The following is a 21,010-nucleotide window of genomic DNA, read 5'->3' as shown; positions in this document are numbered from 1 at the left end:
CCCGCTTCATCTCTCTCTGTCAGCTATAAAGGGAATTTTGGTCTGAAAAACATGGAAGACCCCTGCTTTATAGTATCCTCTACTCTCCCTCTTTGAAAGCTGCATAGTCAAGTGACTCCAATCCCAAGCCTCTCCTTCAAGTTCATCAGGCGTCTGTCAACGTGACGGGGTCCACGCTTTATATAGCTACTGTACCCATAATGCAACAGCACAAGGTCAGCCATCTGCGGCTATAGAGAACACGCATTTTACATGTATCGGCGCTCTCTCTCCTCCCTTTCAACCACCAGGTCTAACGGTGCAACTTAAAAACCGGGCCAGCTTGACGGCAATTGCAGAAAGGCACTGGGGTGCGGACCGCGATATATAGCCCCAACTATTGTGAATAATTCATGCTGTGAAGCAGCCTCCGTACTGTACTGTTATATCAGCGAGAGCGTCATGCACCGTCTACCGCATACATATTTCAGTGCCGAGGACTTGAACTCCAACAGCAAACTGTAACTCTGAGTATGAATAGCTGAGAGGATTAGTTTGAGGTGCATTTTAACCACTTAAACCCTATGTAGCTGGACAGACAAATGAGCAAAAATACATATTTTCAAAAATGTACATTTTTTTAAATATTTAATCACTTGGACACTCTATACTTGGTAAAACGGAAAAGAGTCACACTGTAGGCTAAATAGCTGATCTTCAAGCTCACAATGCGACAATACAGGGATAGGTTAAAGGTGGTCATTTCAGTGTTCGGTATAGCTCATTCATTAGAGCTCTCGCTTTTGGACCACAAAGTCGTGGGTTCCCGCGTTCTCGGGCTGATACCGACAATAAGCCTCTCCGTCCTATACTTAACTATTCAGCCAGTTATCCTGAGGCACCCGAAAGCCTTCTACTTACAGTACGTCTCTTTTTTTCTTGACCGAACGGCACAGTTAAAGTTCAGTATTTGGCTTGGTACTGAGCATTTCTGACTGTAGCCATTAATTCGTCATTGCGGCCAAGTTTGGTTAAAATGCAAGCTGAGCTCTGTGTTATTTGTAACACGTCATGGCATGAACAGTCCGTATCCGTATTTCAGACTGGTGACATTCGAAGGTTACTGCACTCACTGGCTTTGCACTGATGGGACTTGCAAGCACAAGTCTTAATAACCATTTAAGTTTTATACTTTGCCACACGATGATGTCGCCTGGCGAAAATAGTCAATCTACAGGCTGCCAACACAGTTATTTGTTAAAATAAGAATACTTCTGCATCTGATAACGTGCCCAAAATAACGACGGCAGATTGAAAGTAATGAATTAATGCACATATCAGCATGGTTGAACAGGTATTCTTTTTTTTTTACATTTATGGACGGATCAGTGAAGTCTTTCGCTGCCGGTGAGGGATTTGATGTTGTAGTTTGATTGTCAAAGGCTCGCATGGCTACTGGGAAGTTTTCTTATGAAACATGTATCCATGCCAAGTTAACCACAGGGCAAGTTGGAGGAGGTTCACTGCATTTAAGGGAGGACATCTGTAATTGTATTGTGTGTGTGTGTGTGTGTGTGTGTGTGTGTGTGTGTGTGTGTGTGTGTGTGTGTGTGTGTGTGTGTGTGTGTGTGTGTGTGTGTGTGTGTGTGTGTGTGTGTGTGTGTGTGTGTGTGTGTGTGTGTGCACGCGTGTGTGCGTGCATGTCCACTCTTTACTGTGGTCTCCTACAACTAGCCTGACCCTGAGAGGTCTATTTCTAGACTGTAGTGAGGCCATGTTGAAACTCACCACAGAGAGAGAGAGAGAGGAAGAAAGAAAAATTGAATGAAAGGGAAAGATAATAAAACAGAACCCATGATATACAGTGAGAATGATATAGCTCCATACAAGAAGACGTGGGGGGGGGGGGGGGGGAGCTGTGACTCATCCATCCTCTGCTCTATTTAAAGACCATCGTCTTCATCGTGGTGCCTCCTCTTCATCACCTCACCCCAGGACAGAGGTGCAGCTGTCTCCTCACATTAGGCTACAGGTGTTACACTACCTTACATGCACATCACATACTGTAGAGGAGGTGCACGCACACATACACATCCACGTGCACTCACATGACCTGCGTTCACATCAGGTTAAAATCCAGGCTTAGGTTGTGGAGTTCCAAGCTCTGTACTAACTCACCAGGACACACTGGAGAACAGTCAGCATCACTAGTGCTAGTGTCACCAAGGCTGTGCTATAGCTTTCCACTGGGATTGACCCACTGAATTCATTATATGAACCACTTGAAGCCTAGCATTCCATAATTAGCTATTTTTAGAGAAGAGATTTGCTGTAGAGAGAAATGGTTCTCAAACTTATTTTTTATTTTATTTCAAGGACCCCCCCCCCCCCCCCCATAACTCTGAGAGTGTACAAATGAGTTTGTACAGCCTCAGAGTTACAGCTGTAATGTAATCAATCTAAAAATAACCGATAATCAAAGTCAATAATGAAAGCTATTCTTGTCAATAGTGATACACTGTAGTTATAGCAGTGACTCAGATAATGAAGAAAAAAGGGATATACGATATGTTTGCTCCCCGTCCTCTCTTTATTTGAACCAAACAGCTTTTCGCCCGGCCTGGCTTTCTCAAGTTCACAGAGATGGTCACAGATAGCAGGCTGAAAAACAAAGCCAAGTGACAGCCGTGTACGTGAAAACGCGCACATGTACATGTACAGTACTCTATGTCTGCGCAGCTGATTGTGGCCCTCGTCACCCCGCAACGAGTTAGACACCCCTGGTTTAAGTGGTTAATAACTACTAAGTGGCTGGCTGACCGGTGGGCTAAATGCTGACGCTTGACCGACTCCGTGGTTGACATAATATCCGCTTGACTTTTTATGGCAGAGCTACAGCATCCTTGACTGTCATTAGTGACTGACAGCACGATATCTGGGACAGATCTGTCTTGTTTCTTCCTGGCAACATTTGCTCTTAGTGTAGCCACTTATTCACTCGTCTCTGACAACCTTTTAAACAATTTCAACCTGACTATCTATTTTTGGCCTCACCTATACTGTGTCATTATACTGTGTGTGTGTGTGTGTGTGTGTGTGCGCGCGCACACGCGAGAGAGAGTTTTACCTTCCTCCTCTGCTTTCTCTCCTGTCCTTCAGACCAATAAGGTCTCTGACACGCAGACAGCCAGCATTCAATAGACTTGGACGTACACACACACGCTCTCACACACACACACTCTCACACACACACACACTCACACACACTCTCCTCTCCTCTCCTCTCCTCTCCTCTCCTCTCCTCTCCTCTCCTCTCCTCTCCTCTCCTCTCCTCTCCTCTCCTCTCCTCTCCTCTCCTCTCCTCTCCTCTCCTCTCCTCTCCTCTCCTCTCCTCTCCTCTCCTCTCCTCTCCTCTCATTACCTGTTTGATAGGCAGCCTCTGATAGTTAATCTTGCCAGACAGCTGGGGCTCAGAGCTCCATCAATCACTGTCTGGCTCTAAACTCCTCTACCCCACGATGCCGCCTCCTTTGGGTTTGATCCCGTTTAATTTGGGGTGAAGGAATATGCTCACTTTAGCTCCATTATCTACCTCTTTCACGCTCTCCTTGCCTGGCTTTTGACGTTTTTTATCTTTTTTTCGGGGATGTGTGCTCGCTATGGTGCTTGACATATCGCAACGCTCTGTAAACTCCATTACCCAGAATCCCCATCTCTGTTGATTTCATGCTCACTACTCCCAGGCTTTATTTGTCTCCTGTTGGGTTTTGCAGCGAGAGAGAGAGAGAGAATATGTGGGTAATACTTGAGGCCTCATGCTCTACCAGTCTCATTTCCCATGATGCAGCTGTCTTCAGGTTCCATTCTCGCTTTTGGAGTGAAAGAATATTGTTTCTGTCGGGTGGAAACCTCATTATGTCCAAACATTCAAATAAAAAAATAGCAAAAGTAGCAGATCTACAAGCTCCAAACCGGTCGCTGTGCGCTGCATTTCGAGCATGCGCATCTGCTACTTTCTATGCTTTCGTGTGTTAGTAGTTTTTGATTGATTTTATTAGTGAAATATGTTTGCGTTGGCAGCATCACAAACGCCGCAAACTCCATTACCCACAAGTCTCAGTCTTTGGATTAGTGTTAAGAAATGCATAACGATGAGAACAATCGGTAGTACCACGCCTGACAAACTCCATTAAGCACAACGCCTTTTTTCCCCTATGTGCTTTTGTCTGTTCATTTGGACTGGGGTGAGCCAACATCCTGATTGGAGACTTGTAGAACTTCACGCTCCATAAAGTATATTACCCAAGCATGCCTCTGTTCCCTGCTTCCTATCCTGACTCACCTCTAGTTTGTGGTTCTCCTGTTTCCACAAAATGTGCTGATGTTACTTTAGGCAGATATGCTTAATATAGCTCTCCCACGGAGATGGCTCAGCAAGTTTGGATGGGAGGTAGAGTACAGTACAGTACAGTACAGTACAGTACAGTACAGTACAGTGCTATGGGAGTCGCTGCACAGGGAGAGGTGAATTCAAGCACACCTGCAATACTTTAGGCTAGTAAATGTGTATGCTTGCGTTCATGCACACACACACACACACACACACACACACACACACACACACACACACACACACACACACACACACACACACACACACACACACACACACACACACAGTCACACACCCCCTGACCTCTCCACTACATGCCTATAATGTTAGCGCTTGCCTTTTATTTGTACCCAAGTCTCACTCTCCTATAACACTAAAACAGCCCCTTCAATCATCTTTCTATCTATTTGAAGTACAATAGCCCCCTCGCCCCCTATATCTCTCTCTCTCTCTCTCTCTCTCTCTCTCTCATGCACGCACGCACGCACAGTGCACCATCTGTTCTCGTTGAGTCGTTGGACTGTGTAAAAGGACCTAGCATGGCGCGATAAACAGCTAAACGGCTTTAGCCACTGGTTGCCCTCATGTGCCGATGATGTCATAGATAGCAGGCTCTTTGAGGAGAGCTATACCGTAGTTAAAGGTTATCATTACAACCTTATCGTTGTCAAAGTCATGACTGCTGTTTTCCATTTGTTCTTTGATTAGTTGTGCTTCATAAATTGTGTTGCATTTTCTTGTCTGTTTCTTTCCAGCTTACTGTAAATGGCTGTTTGTTATATTATATCTGACATGATGCTTCTGTTACATATCATTGCTGTCGGCAGTGGTGGATATACTCAAGTACACACTCAAGTATTGTACTTAAGTAAATCTTTTAGGTATTTGTTCTTTACTGGAGTATTTCCAATTTTCTGTACTTTTACGCCACTACAATAGGAAAATATTGTACTTTTACTCTACTACATTTATTTAGTTACTATAGTTAATTTGTAGATTTGTATTATTATTACAAAACACACATTAATTAACCACTTCAGCCCTATATACATTTGAAAATGTCGAGATGGGATATTCTGCATAATGAATACTTTTACTTTTGGCATTGTGTACTTTTACTCAAGAGAATTTTAGTAAAAGTAAAACTTGTGACCCCTGTCACTGTGGGGCAGAAACCTCCTATCTCCATACTGCTTATTTATTTGGATCCTAAAAAGTAACACTTTTGGACATATATTACGTAATGTCAGCGCTGTCGCTGCTTCATTCTCTTTAACTTCACGGTTTATCATTTTTTACAGTGCTTTAAATAAGGTCTTAGCCCGTCTGTTCTTCTTTCGTCCATGTCCATTAGCTCTAAGCTTTGTGCTGACAGTGTTTTCTCTGTGTCCACCAGGTGACATCACACAGAAAGGTTATGAGAAGAAGAGATCAAAGCTGATAGGGGCCTACCTCCCTCAACCTCCAGGTACAGTCAACATTGAACTCTGTTACACATTTATACTGGTATGTGTATAATGTGAACACAATGTCCCAGTAGTACAACTTATAATACAAGTAAAGTATTACGTTGTAATATGTAGGGGGATTTAATTAAACCAGATAAGTGTCTGGAAACACAAGTCTATTAATGTCACAGCCCAGTGGTTCTCAAAGTGGGGGACCCCCGAGGGTCCTTGAGGCGGTTCCAGGGAGTCCCAGCAAAATGTGTTGATACGGAATCACAATCATTTGAACCCCATTGTCCATATTTTAGACGTTGGTTATTCAAATGAGCTGCGTGTCAGTGTCTGGAAAAGGGTTGAATAATTTAGAGTTTTTGTAACACAAAATGTTGTCGTCTGTGGGGCCATTTGAGATGGGGGTCCGTGGCACGAAAACTACACAATTACACAGATATTATTGGTGTAGTGTAGTCCATGTGAATGGCCATAGATTAGCATTAGTGTTTGAAATCGAACCTTCCCTGGCTTATAGGATCTACAGTTAAAACCCATTTAGACCTGGAACGCATCTGTGTTGCCTTAGCTTTTAACCACTTTAACCATTATTTAAAACTTTAGCTTCATAGCATTTTTAACTCAAATCCTTGCTTCATTTTTTGAGATGGTGGTCGGCGGCCAAATACATATCATTTGGGGGGTCCTTGATATGAAAATGTTTGAGAACCACTGACATACTATAGAAACATAGGTTTTTCACAAAACTGTGAGTTTGTAGAATCAGGTCCTAATGGATCCATTAATGCGTCTTCAACTCTATGGATTTGTGTTGATTATGTCCCGAAGCTCCTCCAGAAATTGACCTTTGACCACAGTGTTGAACCTGAACCCCTTCTGATCAGTGAATGGTGGAGTTCTTTTTTATTTATTTATTATCGTCTATGTCTATGTCCAAACGGTTGAGCTTGAGCTTGTGGATCGGTTACTTTTGATGCTTTTGAGTGATGCTGTAGCATGATGACTGACAGGGCGTTAATTCTCCACGAAGCACAAAGAAGTTAGAATATGGAGATACAAGGTTTCTGCCCAACAGTGACGTTATAATATACATTAACACAGTATAGCACTGATGGGATTGACAACATAAACATTCCAAATGAGTCCCAAGGTTATTTCCTGCTGGAAGTGTTCCCTCTAGTTAGCAGCAATGCAATTCCAACGACGACGTCTTGGCCTACTGACCAAGAACAGCTGACCGGAAGTGTCCGGTCAGGGTTTTGGCTGGTCTCCTATAGCGACATGGGTGTCGGGATGGTTTTTGGACTGTTTTCTTTTTGCTTTAGAAACTAATATCCCACACTGGCCTCCTGCTGTGTACTGTATCTCCTACTAGGCCTATACAGATATCGTTGCTGTCAGGCAGAAACCTTTGCCGTCACACAAAAGCATCAAAGGTTTTTGAATTTCAATCCCGAAAATAACAGTTTTGGATAGATGAGTTTTCCACCCTACAAAGACAGATAAATTATGCTGCCAAAGCATCTGCTGTTGTCTCTGACAACACACACACACACACACACACACACACACACACACATACACACATACACACACACACACATGGCTTAGATTGCTAAAGGAATGTTTGCGTTATTAGACAGTGAATGGGACTATGGGAGACAGGAAAGGGGAGCAAGGGAACAACGTCCGCCACGGGCCATGAGCTGCATTTAAACCTCCATGTTTTCATGGTTATTATGGTTATATCCTACTTGTGTTGTCACTTGTCATCCCACGTCATCTTTTCTCAAAGCGAGAGTATATTCTAAAAGATCCCAAACGTTTTAGCTCAAGACACTAAAGAGAAATTAGATGTTTGTCCGGGACCCAAACTACTGTAGTGAGAATAGCCGATCTACAAGCTCAATTATTTTTGAACTCATGAAATATTTTGCTTTTATGGGAAGGTTTTTTTGATAATGTGTTAAATAATAATAATAAATAATTAAAATAAATTTGTGGGGAAACAAAAAATGTCCACAGCCCACAAATGTTTCCCGACCCAGTGTTTGTAAACCAGTGTTGTAGTGTACAGTATATTATGACCCATCCACTGTACATAATTATGTAAGACACTATAGTTTGCGTGTCGGTACCATGTGACTACCATGTGACTCTGGCTCATGTCAATATGTCTCCAATTATTGTCCATACAGTTGTAACCAATTGGACCCTTACACTTCATTATTATGCAGGATATACTTCTAGGATCACAGGACAGGGCATTCTGACAGGGTACAGTATTCTAGCCTGGCCCAGCCTGTGCTAGTCTAGCCTGGCCCAGCCTGTGCTAGTCTAGCCTGGCCCGGCCTGTGCCTGTTTCTGCTCTAGAGGGTGTCTGTCGAAAACAGACAGTGCATCCTATTGGTTGCATTTAGGTGGAATTAGGTGCATGTGGTTACGGGGGCGTATAGGCTCCAATATTCGCTACACAGTATATTTCTATTTATCTTTGAAAAAATAGAGATAGATATTTGCAGGGCGGGGAGGCGGAGGGGCGGTGTGTGCGCTGCCCGGTCTAGTGTAGAAGCGACTTATTTTTGAGCCAATTGCGAACGAAAAGAAAAGCCTGGGTACCGAGGCTAGTGCTAGTCTAAGGCACGCACCCCGCGACCAAAGCTAGACCGTGGTCAACTTCTTCCCCGCGCACTCGACCTGCAGGACAATATTTGGACACAGCCGAAGCGGCCGTCGATCACATGTATTCACATGGGAAGTGCACTGCGTTGTGTCTGTACAGTCTGTAAAGCCCTCAAACCCATTAAGAACTGAGGTTGATTATTCTGCAAATGTCTTCTAATCTAAATCATGACAGTTTTCTGAAAACCTATGGTGGTTCTCTGACTTTTTCATGTAACAGACTTTCATGTCAAGCATGCATAGTGTAGGATGTAAAGTTCTCAGGGGAATGGCGAGCTCATCATTACATTCCCGCAATGTTGGTGTAAGGGTCATTACCGGAAGGCGCGTGCGCACGCGTGTGTGTGTGTGTGTGTTGAGAAAATGTTTGGTATTCACAGCCTGGCCCTATAGGGGGTCTTCAGCTGGCTCTGGGGGGGATGACACACACTACCAGGCATGCACTCGCGCCCACACACACACACACACACACACACACACACACACACACACACACACACACACACACACACACCTTGAACGCACATGGTATGTGTTCACATTGGTCCACGCCCCCTTGCCACACAGAAACCTGGACCTCCACAGCTTCCATGTCAGCATTCTTCCTGGAAGCTCCTACAGTAGTTGTGTCTCACACGCACGCGCGCGCCACACACACACACACACACACACACACACACACACACACACACACACACACACACACACACACACACTCACTGCTATCACTGCCTGGGACACAGCTGAGCTTCATGACTCCCAGATGGTTCCTCAGGGCTCCACGCACGTGTTTTTGTTTGTTTTCGCTCTAAATCTATAGCTGCCAGCAGGGGGCAGCATAAGCACATGTAAGGACTGCCACCCGCCGGTTCTAACGCTGCGACCATGGCGGCTCAATGGAGCTGGATTTAAAATAAATCCCATAGCTGGTGGGGACGGAGGCTCTCCAAGTCCATACTAACCGGAGCAATGCTAAAAGGTAAATAGACTGACGCTGCTTTCATATACGGTTGTCTACGAACATACGCATAGATAGCACCAGTAGATACCGATAGCCTAGCTACGTTTATAAACGTAGATAGCAGCGAAAAATTTAAATATCTTTGCTTAAAATAATATAGGCCTACTAGTGTTTTTTCTTCACTTTAAAAAAATGCTAGTGTTTTGACCCGTTATCTTATAGACAATCAACAAGCTCACAAGACGTTGTATATATCAGATACAGTAGGTATATATCCGTTATTTTCCACTGCAACACTCAACACTCAATCTCAAGACGAACCCAGTGCAACAAACAGTGAATAACATAATATATACAGTCTGAAACAAAGCATGATAATAAATACGGGGGATCAGAGATAGAAACACCTCTCTCAAGAGACATAACAACGCTCAGCGTACTTGAACCCGGGGGCGCAGCCTGCAACACATCCAGCTACAGTAACACCGATTAGAAATGAAGCGGAGCCCTGATTTTAGGACAGCTTTAAACCTTAATGGGAAATAAATACATTTCAGGGCTGCCGGTAATGCATTCCACTGAAGTGACCCGGTGGCTGCGTAGCAGGGTGAACTGAACCAGAGTTGAAAACCAATTAACTCTGTTTAAATAGGAAATTAGCAGTAATCTGGGTGAGCGGAGAGCCACGGCTCTGAGGCATGGCAATCTAGGCCACCTGGTCAGCGGCCAGGTGGGACAACAACACACTGAGTGGATGAATGGAAGTGCAATTCTGTCCCCAAAATAACAGAAAAGGCTCACTGCACACTGACAGAAGTAGGACGCTCTTTGAATGCAGCAAGATTTGTGAACTGTGGTGACAAAAGAAGGCTATAGCGAATGGAATACAACAACCACCCTAAGGGCTACTATCTGTACCAAGTAGACCACTAGAACTGCTGCACAATGTAAACAGAGCTGTACCGGTCCGTTGTTTTTGTTTGTAGGTCTATACTATTTATATAGTCTTGAGATAAATTGCTGGTATTTGTCCCAAAGTGACTGCAAAACAATCGTTGCTATTTGTTTCAAAAAAGCTTTATACCCTCCCCAACTGTATATACTTTCCCCCTGTTTTTATTATATTTTGAGTGTTTTTGTGAGATGTATTTGTTTAATTTAGGGTAAACTATTTGGGTATCCAAATAGTGTCAACATCCTGTCAGTCTGCAAGCCTTTTCTGTTATTTGTGGACTTTAACGCTAGCCTCTCGCGCTTTTTGTAAGCTTTGGTAAGCTTCGGTTTGGAGGCCAAACCTTTCTACTTTATTTTAATTGAATTATGTGCCATATGTTGCCTGACATGGTAAGGTGCAGGGAGTTTGAACTACTGTAGTTCATCACTCCTTGAAAGAGAAACATAAAAGGTGAATTGTTGCTCGGTGTGGAAGCTTGCAGGCGCCTTGAGGTGAAACCACATAATCACTACACATTTCATTGTGTGCCTTTTTGTTGTTGTTTTAGAGTATTATCAGAATCACACAATAGATAGCTAGAGAAGTGCTCACTATATAATGGTACAAGTGAATCCCTTGAGGTGATGTATGTGCTGTTCATGTCACTGTTGTTGACTTTACTTACCTATGAGGCCCCACACTGGCTGGCTTTACAAAGACCTGCTCAGATAAGTGCCATTGTAAATGCACTGTGATGATATATTGGCCTGTTTATGCTGTTGAACTTGGCTCTCTAATACTATGTGATGTGTGTCTCCAGATTAAATCAATCTTGCGGATTGGTGTGTTTGGGTGCGTGCGTGCGTGCGTGCGTGCGTGCGTGCGTGCGTGAGTGTGTGCGTGCGTGCGTGTGTGCGTGCGTGTGTGCATGCGTGTGTGAGAGAGAGAGAGACAGAGAGAGATGCACAGAGAGAGAGAGAGATGCACAGAGAGAGAGAGAGATACACAGAGACGGAGAGAGACTCTCATGCCTCTTGGCTTTGCACTAGAATTTCAATAAATTGAATTCTACACACGGACACACACACACACACACACACACACACACACACAAAAGGATGAATACAGCTCAGATTGAAAGGAACATTTCAACAGCTCTGCCAATGGAATTCCGTTAAAGCTTTTGTTTAAGAGTGGGACACTTTGAATTCATCGTTACCTGTCTCTGTGAGTGTGCGTTACTATGTTCAGTGTAGCATGGGATGCTGGCGCTCTTTGTCAGGGCTTAGACAGAAGGCGATATGGAGGATACTACTGGCTCCATTCCTTTGCAGGGTTTGGTTAAATAAAACACAAACAGAAAAGCCAGAAACTTCTTTGTATGATATACAGTATACAGCACACTGCACAGCAGTAAAAGTTAGATGAATTTACCCTATATTTATACCAGTGGTTCTCAAACATTTTTGGCTCAGGTCACCGCTGTAAATAACTTTTTGGTCGACGGCACCCGTGAATTACTTTGGTACTTTATAGCACCTTTTGTCATATTAACGGTGCGTACTTTTGTAAATCTTTTCCCCAACGATATAGTATATGTCACGAGGAAAACTGGAGAGAATATTCAGTAGGACAGACTGAAAATAACTTTTATACTTGGCGTTTAACGACGTAAACCCCAGCATTCCTATTCTGGGGAGAACATTCACCAAAAATGTGCTCAATCACAACGCATCATGTTGTGGCACGGGTGAGCTTGTACAGTAGATCTGCTATTTTTGGTGACGTGACTTGGTCTACTGTAGGCTGAAAAAGAACGCACCATGTACAGTTTAACTCTGGTCCGTTTTTTGTTTGTCAAGACATTGATCAATTCCAAATATTATCAAAGTATTCTGATCACTCCTGGACTTAGGATGCCACGGCACACACTTTAAGAAGCCCTGCCCAGTTAAAGGGGAATTCTGCAGTAGTTGTTTCTTACTGAATTCTGAGGATAATAAATGTTAGTGGCGAAAAATAAATAAATAATTTTTTGGAGACCGCCGTCCTGGTCAAGGCGGAAGCCACGCTCACATGGTATCGTCAGCGGACTCCGTCGTTCTTCCGGGTCCTTGGAAACACCCCCAGCCACTTATAGTTTTACTGTTGGGGTTAGGTTTAGGGTTAGGTTTAGGCTGTCAATCACAGCGACTGGCCAATCACAGCGCAGTGTGCTGTGATTGACAGCCTAAACTGAGCGCACCATCTTCTCAAACACGCTGAAGATCCCATGCTCACGGAAGGCACAGCGTGACAACATTCTGTGGACTTATTTCCCACATAATGTTATATCCTTGTCATTGAACATATCATTGGTCCTGGTGACGCCACGGTTATAGATTCACACGGTCGGGAAAACTTGGGATTCCCTTCTCGCCTTTCATCCCCAGAGAGGATGAAATAGGGCCTTAGTCCTACTCCTCCTCCCAGCCAACACTCCCCACTGACAGGTAGTTACCCCCCCCCCCCCCCCTTTTGATTTACATCAAAAGGGCATGTGAGCTCAAACCCACAATTCAACATTTTAGTTTTAAGATATTATATAAATTTTGTATTCATCCTTAGGACCCCCAAATCACACCTTAGAAAGCATGAGTGTCTATTTCAGTGTTTTTGACTGGGGGGACCCCCCCATACCAGCACAGGTACACGTACCAGTGGTTGGCAACCTCTGATCTACAACATAATGTAAACACAAATAATTTGTGTGCGATTAGGCATGGAGTTTAATTCCCCTTTAACCCTGCCTGGTGTAGAACACAAAGACACCATGAATTATAAATACATAATAAGATGTATGAATGGAGTTGATGAATGGACATGAATGGACAGGTGGTGCCATCTTGTGAGGTTTCCAGCTATTTCTATCAATTTTCAAATATATCCCCACCAGCCATACAAAATAAATCTTTCCAGAGTAGGGGGTATCAAAAGAAGCAAATGGAACTCTGCATACTGCATGAACTTCCTGATTGAATTTAACTTCTTTCCACAACCACTCTGAGAATGAGGACTCCATCGATTTCTCTGGCGGAGTGCTTGTGTTCATGTGTGTCCAGTGCAGGACTGCATGTGTGTAATGTGTAGGAGTAGCTATCGACATGTATGCTGTGCGTGCGTGCGTGCGTGCGTGTGTGCGTGCAACTTGTGTCTGCACAACTACAGTATGTGTGCATACTGTATGTATTCTGCTCTCATATTTCAGTGCTAGTTGGTGGTCAGACTCATTATACAACCCGGCTTATCATCTTTTATTGCATGGCCATGGGTGCGACGGGTGCGACTCCCGATCCCGACAGCCTTTACTGCATGTCTTCCCCCCCATCTCTCTCCCCATTTCCTGTCAGCCTACTGTCTGTCCCTCCATAAAATATATGAAATAAAGACGAAAGCCACAAAAAACATTTAAAGAAAAGAAGAAAACCAGCAGTACCACCAAACCCTGCCTATAGGATAGGGAGATGGTTTTTGTCTAGGAAAGAGGCTTAATTGACAAGAACGTGTGATATGTGACATGTAATACTAATCACATGTAATTCTGGCCTTAATGATTACACCTTAATGATTGTATTCTTGTCATATCTTCTTTTGGTGATTAAAACTCACGTAAGACTCTCAGCTAAATGTGCATGTAAACATCATCTGTAGCTGCCAGCGAAGCATTCAAGCACATGCACTTTGTAAGCTTTCCAATTATTTATTTATAAGACTTGGCATGAAGTTGGGTTCCCTCCTCACAGTCATTTTCCTGAGTGAGCAGATATAGAATTAGCGTCTGCTTTAGCGGGCCGCCGAGTGCTAATCACGTTCCCATCGACAGCCGACAAAGTGTCTGATTCCAATGCAAATCACTCCATCCTTTTCTGTCTCAAACGTCTTCAGGTCAAAGACCCCCATTTGGCCACGGGACCCCCTCTGAAACTATTTTGGACCCCCATACAAGATTTGTGTTGTAAAAATGTTTCAGAAATATTCCAATTTCTTTCACATTTCTTTCAAGATGTATTTTTTTTAAATAGCCTATTTACAAGTGTAGTGAGCTTGCAGATCGGCTATTTTCAAATGGCTGATTTATATAGGCCCTATAGGGTGCACTGATTTTGATCCCATGTTAACCCATTTAGCTGGGGACCCCCCTGGACCTAACCTGACTCCATTTAGCTGGGGACCCCCCTGGACCTAACCTGACTCCATTTAGCTGGGGACCCCCCTGGACCTAACCTGACTCCATTTAGCTGGGGACCCCCCTGGACCTAACCTGACTCCATTTAGCTGGGGACCCCCCTGGACCTAACCTGACTCCATTTAGCTGGGGACCCCCCTGGACCTAACCTGACTCCATTTAGCTGGGGACCCCCCTGGACCTAACCTGACTCCATTTAGCTGGGGACCCCCCTGGACCTAACCTGACTCCATTTAGCTGGGGACCCCCCTGGACCTAACCTGACTCCATTTAGCTGGGGACCCCCCTGGACCTAACCTGACTCCATTTAGCTGGGGACCCCCCTGGACCTAACCTGACTCCATTTTGCTGGGGACCCCCCTGGACCTAACCTGACTCCATTTAGCTGGGGACCCCCCTGGACCTAACCTGACTCCATTTAGCTGGGGACCCCCCTGGACCTAACCTGACTCCATTTAGCTGGGGACCCCCCTGGACCTAACCTGACTCCATTTAGCTGGGGAGTCGGGACCCCCCTGGACCTAACCTGACTCCATTTAGCTGGGGACCCCCCTGGACCTAACCTGACTCCATTTAGCTGGGGACCCCCCTGGACCTAACCTGACTCCATTTAGCTGGGGACCCCCCTGGACCTAACCTGACTCCATTTTGCTGGGGACCCCCCTGGACCTAACCTGACTCCATTTAGCTGGGGACCCCCCTGGACCTAACCTGACTCCATTTAGCTGGGGACCCCCCTGGACCTAACCTGACTCCATTTAGCTGGGGACCCCCCTGGACCTAACCTGACTCCATTTAGCTGGGGACCCCCCTGGACCTAACCTGACTCCATTTAGCTGGGGACCCCCCTGGACCTAACCTGACTCCATTTAGCTGGGGACCCCCCCTGGACCTAACCTGACTCCATTTAGCTGGGGACCCCCCTGGACCTAACCTGACTCCATTTAGCTGGGGACCCCCCTGGACCTAACCTGACTCCATTTAGCTGGGGACCCCCCTGGACCTAACCTGACTCCATTTAGCTGGGGACCCCCCTGGACCTAACCTGACTCCATTTAGCTGGGGACCCCCCTGGACCTAACCTGACTCCATTTAGCTGGGGACCCCCCTGGACCTAACCTGACTCCATTTAGCTGGGGACCCCCCTGGACCTAACCTGACTCCATTTAGCTGGGGACCCCCCTGGACCTAACCTGACTCCATTTAGCTGGGGACCCCCCTGGACCTAACCTGACTCCATTTTGCTGGGGACCCCCCTGGACCTAACCTGACTCCATCTGGGATCTCTTTAGCCCATTCGCTGAAGAAAGCCATCCCTTTTGATCCCAGGTGATTGGATGGGACCGTCTGTCAATCATATTGACGTGTCTAGATTACTTGTGTTATAGCTGCGCCAGCAGGAAAGTAGACAACCCCCGCGAGCGACAAAAGTTTTAACGAACGCCTGGTTTCAACACTTAAAAAAAAAAAAGTCGGATGTGTACGTCATGTCTTCGCTTGCTTTCAAGAATAGAAGACGGTTTTCCAAAGTGAAGGCACTACGAAATACAATTGCAACAGGCGCTTCTCAATGGCATCACACCAGGTCTCGCCAAGATCCCGCCCGTAGCTGCTGCTGATTGGGTCGTCACGGTCAAACGCCAATCCCTGAGCTGATCCCAGATGGAGGCTGTATTGTTGAACTTGTAAACTCAATACCGTGTGTGTGTGTGTGTGTGTGTGTGTGTGTGTGTGTGTGTGTGTGTGTGTGTGCGTGTGCAGGGATGGACCCGTCCATGGGTCAGGAGAGGAGAACCCCGGTAACGCCCTCGTCCTCGTCCCGCTACCACCGCCGGCGGTCCTCTGGCTCCAGAGACGAACGCTACAGATCAGGTATTAATGATGACATCAACATGTATTCGTATTAATGATGACATCAACATGTATTCGTATTAATGATGACATCAACATGTATTCGTATTAATGATGACATCAACATGTATTCGTATTAATGATGACATCAACATGTATTCGTATTAATGATGACATCAACATGTATTCGTATTAATGATGACATCAAAATGAATTCGTATTAATGATGACATCAACATGTATTCGTATAGCACCTTGCATGACATGAAATGCAGTTCAAAGTGCTTTACACGGCAATTAAACACAGAGAAAGAATAAAGCATGAGTGCTTTACAGAAAAAGCTAAAAGAATTCCAACAAACAAAGCAAAAAATAAAAGCAAAAGAATAAAACATTACATGATAGAAACAAGGCAGTGAATCAGGCAAAAACATCGAAGAGATAATTATGAACAACACCGGAGAGAGTACAACGTTTTTAGTTTGGCTTCAGACAATGTGGCAGCAAACGTACAACAAACAAAAAGAGAAAAAACAAGAGTCACTAGTTTTATGCTAATAAGATAATGAAAATAGATCGTATAAATCAATACGATTGGCTCATACGATTGTATGTGTAGGCTTGGTGCATTTACATACACCATCAGCATTGTATCAGTAGTATTCACTAGTTAATGAACACCACATCATGGGTTTTAATATTTCACACATGTTAACTCTATTTGAACCCTAAAGGTGGTTGCACACTGTTGCGTTTTGCGGATGGGAAAGTAGTAGACTATCACTAGCTGTCAGCCTGTCACCAACACCCCTATAGACCCCACTAGACGGCTGCGGAAAACAGATCAAATCGCCACCCCAGTCCGAAAATAAACATTATGATGAAATAAAGTTTATTTTATTTTATTTTATTATATAAATAATATTCGGAGCCAGTGTGCAAAGTGCAAACGTGATTGACTTAAAGTAAGGTAAATTAATTTTACGTCCTCCGAAATTCACTCCAATATCCGGCTGAAAAGGCGTGTGCACCACCACAAAATGGCAGATCTACAAGCTCACAAATTGTGATCAATAGGAATAATAGCTAAGAAAATAATCGCCGGTTGCAGCCAGCATAATTTCAGACCCCAAACTCCTCCTATCTTTGCTGTCGGGAAGAAACCTCCTATTATCTTGTGTAAATGAATGGTCTATAACTTGATCATATTATAACGGCATCACACAAAAGCATCAAAGGTATCAGAAGTGGCCTGGGCGGCTGGCATAGCCGTCTGGGCACCTAGGATGGTAATCCCAGTCCGTCTTCGAATTCTTCCCATCTCTCTCCCCATTTCTTCAATAAAAGGCAAAAAGGAGCAACGCGTTTAGAGCTTATCAATCTGCTACATTTGCAAATTTGAATTGTGAAAAGTTATAGTTTTGGACATATTATGAACCATAATATGGAGTTTACACCTGGCATAAGACCAAATGTAAATCACTTTTAAACTGCAGTCTGTTGATTGGGTATCTCTGGGAGCCTAGGGTGCAGTTACTTTGCATAATGCAAACCCAAAAAAAACAAGAGTTCCTTGCAAACAAAGCGCAGCACAGCATAAATATCAATCCAGGATGTTTTATATTCCTGTATCCCCCGTTGCTGGTGTTCGGGGTGGAAACCTCATTTGTCCAAAACTGTTTCAGGATTCAAAATGATCAAAAGCAGCAGGTCTATCAAAACGTGCTGGGCCGCCTTTCGAGCTTGCGGATCTTTTGATGCTTTTGTGACACTCTGTAGGATGATCAAGTAGAGCGTTCATTTACGAAAAAAACAAAAAGGTTAAAAGTATGGAGATATGAGGTTTCTGCACGACAGCAACTATTTCTATTATTCACCAGCCCTTGTCCGGTCTGGGTACACTGCAGGGCCTCCAGGCACCGCAGAGCGCTGACGCTGCTGAGGGTGAATAACCCATTCTGACCTGAGATCAGATTCATACGAGGTTTCCGCCGGACACACACTGGTCTGATGAACCCATTCTGACCTGAGATCAGATTCTAAAAATGTCAGTCGCTCTTCGATTTTTCAAAAATAGCAGACCTACAAGCTCGTATCGCGCCACTCGGTGGCGCGATATGAGCTTGTAGATCTGCTATTTTTAAATAGCTAAAGCATAACATGATGCTGACACCAAAATGGGTGCCCGTTCAGAATGGGATAAATGAGCCTCTTCTGGATTCAACGGCAACCCAATGGAATAGAATAGAACCGTGGCGTCTGCTTTGGCTCTCACTGTGGGGAGAAAATGGGAATCAACTAAAGTCAAGTCAATGTTATTGATAGAGCGCATTTAAAAAACAACCTGCCGCGGCCAAAGTGCCGTACAGCATGTGAATTAAGGCCGCATAAAATGTAACAGACGGACAATAAACGAAGATGACTAGAGAGATAACCACAACTTTGCTGACGAGTTGTAGTTTGCGTCTGTGTCCGTCCGTACTCATCGCTGTCGGGTGGAAACCGGGTATGTCCAAAAAGACCAAAACTATGGAAATGGAAAAACAGAACCTCCAATGCAGTTATGAATTAGTCACTAGCTTGTTTTATTGGTGGCTCAGGGGTAGAGTGGCTGGATGGTAACCGTAAGGTTGCCAGTTCGAACCCGGGCTCCCCCAGAGTTACTGTCGAAGTGTCCTTGAACAAGACACTGAACCCCTAATTGCTCCCGATGTGCTAGTTGGTGCCTTGCATGGTTTCCGCTGCCATCGGTGTATGAATGGGTGAATGTAATGCACAATCTCTGTAAAGCGCCTTGGATAAAGGCGCTATATAAATGCACCATTTACCATTTATTATTAATTTTCATTGGTCGAATATTTATCAAACCCAACCCACAGACGTAAGCAATTTCACTTATTCCCTTCCAATAACATCAAATCTACAAGCTCACAACACATTGACGCGTTGTGAGCTTGTAGATAGATATTTTCACTCAATGTTAGCCCCAGATAATAAGGACGCTAGGTTTCAAGAGAATTAGACTGTAATCACAATCTTAACTTAATTCTCAGAGGAGCACTATGGTTCACAGAAGAAAACATGAACAATCGCAGAAGTCAACCATGCCTTGGGCCTTTTAAGCACAGTGGTGCAACCTAACTAAATACTTTTACTCAAGTACACATACCGTTGCTGTCGGGCAGAAATCTCTTACTGTATCATGTATCACATATTCTAACTTGTGTCACACGAAAGTATCAAAAGTACAAGCATTTTGACCTTGTACTGTAGATCTGTTATTTTTGCTGTTTTTGTATTTGAATCGTGAAAAGTAACCGTTTTGAACACCCGACATACATAGATTATATGTAGCTACAATTTTAAGGTACTTATTTTAACTTTCAATTATTTGATAGCTTTAGTTACTTTGCAGAATTTGATTTTTTTTATATTATTTATATATATTTATTGAATCACAATTCAAAATTATTATAGTGAAATGGGCCATTCTGCATAGTGAGTATTCTCATGTGTGGTACATATGTGGTATATTTTGCTGCCAATAGTCTTACTCAAGTAAGATTTTTTTTTACTTACTAATATTTAACTTATAAGAGTATTTCTACACTGTGGTACTGCCACTTTTAAGTAAACACTTCTTCCACCAATGCATTAGTGAAATGAGGTCAGCTGTGCAGGAGCAGAGAACAGTAGCGGTTTGGGTTTCTAATAATAAGCATTGTAAACAACATGGCCTACAGTATATGTTTGGGCTACAGTAGCTTGTGGGAGCCGTCTTGACTCAGCACTCTGTGGGTTGTCGTTGAGTTGTAAAATGCTAACGGGATTCCTATAAAGCTTTGTTGGACACATGCTTTTATTTACCGTTTTTAGAGTAACTCGCGGAGCATCTTGCCCATTGGAGAGTTGTTCTTTCAGCGTGGCTGCTTTCTTACATTGTGTTCAGCTGAATCCATGTGTTAGGATGTTATTTTTCAGGAAATGGGGTGGGGAAAATATCCGTGTTCCCACATCATGTAGTTAATATTTAGTCATAAGCCCTGTTCATCTGTGTGTGCAGTACATTGTGTATACTATAGTATTGATTGATTGTTTGAAACTTTTATTCACTGTTTGTAGAAAGAGTACAGTTCAAACGAAAGTTCAGGCTAATACAAAAATAGCTACGAGGATAAAACCAGAAAAAGCACTAAGACTTGTATAATGTTGTATGCATAAATGTATGTAGTATGCACAGTATATTGTATAATGTGTGCGTGTGTGTGTGTGTGTGTGTGTGTGTGTGTGTGTGTGTGTGTGTGTGTGTGCGTGTGCGCGTGCGTGCGCAGACGTGCACACAGAGGCGGTACAAGCAGCACTGGCTAAGCACAAGGAGAGGAAGATGGCCGTCCCCATGCCTTCTAAACGGCGCTCTCTGGTGGTCCAGACCTCCATGGACGCCTACACGCCCCCAGGTAAGAACACACATCGTCGGGTGGAAACCTCCTATGTCCAAAACTCTTAACATTTCAGCGTTCAAATT

At 44.1% G+C, this 21,010-nt stretch overlaps 1 protein-coding gene across 1 annotated transcript in view; it reads left to right on the top strand.

Moving 5' to 3' along the window:
- LOC310870913 (disco-interacting protein 2 homolog C-like) overlaps positions 1-21,010 on the top strand; it is a 256,194-nt gene that overhangs the window by 132,110 nt on the left and 103,074 nt on the right. The window contains 3 exon segments of the mRNA XM_083782282.1: positions 5,769-5,840; positions 16,396-16,506; positions 20,817-20,942. Of these exon segments, the coding sequence (XP_083638408.1) occupies positions 5,769-5,840; positions 16,396-16,506; positions 20,817-20,942 (309 nt within the window).

This window comes from Protomyctophum parallelum, assembly GCF_964188405.1.
Source record: "Protomyctophum parallelum genome assembly, chromosome: 14".
In the NCBI taxonomy this organism is placed as follows: Eukaryota; Metazoa; Chordata; class Actinopteri; order Myctophiformes; family Myctophidae; genus Protomyctophum; species Protomyctophum parallelum.
The sequence above is the reverse complement of the archived record's forward strand: the minus strand, read 5'-3'. Positions and strand labels throughout refer to the sequence as shown.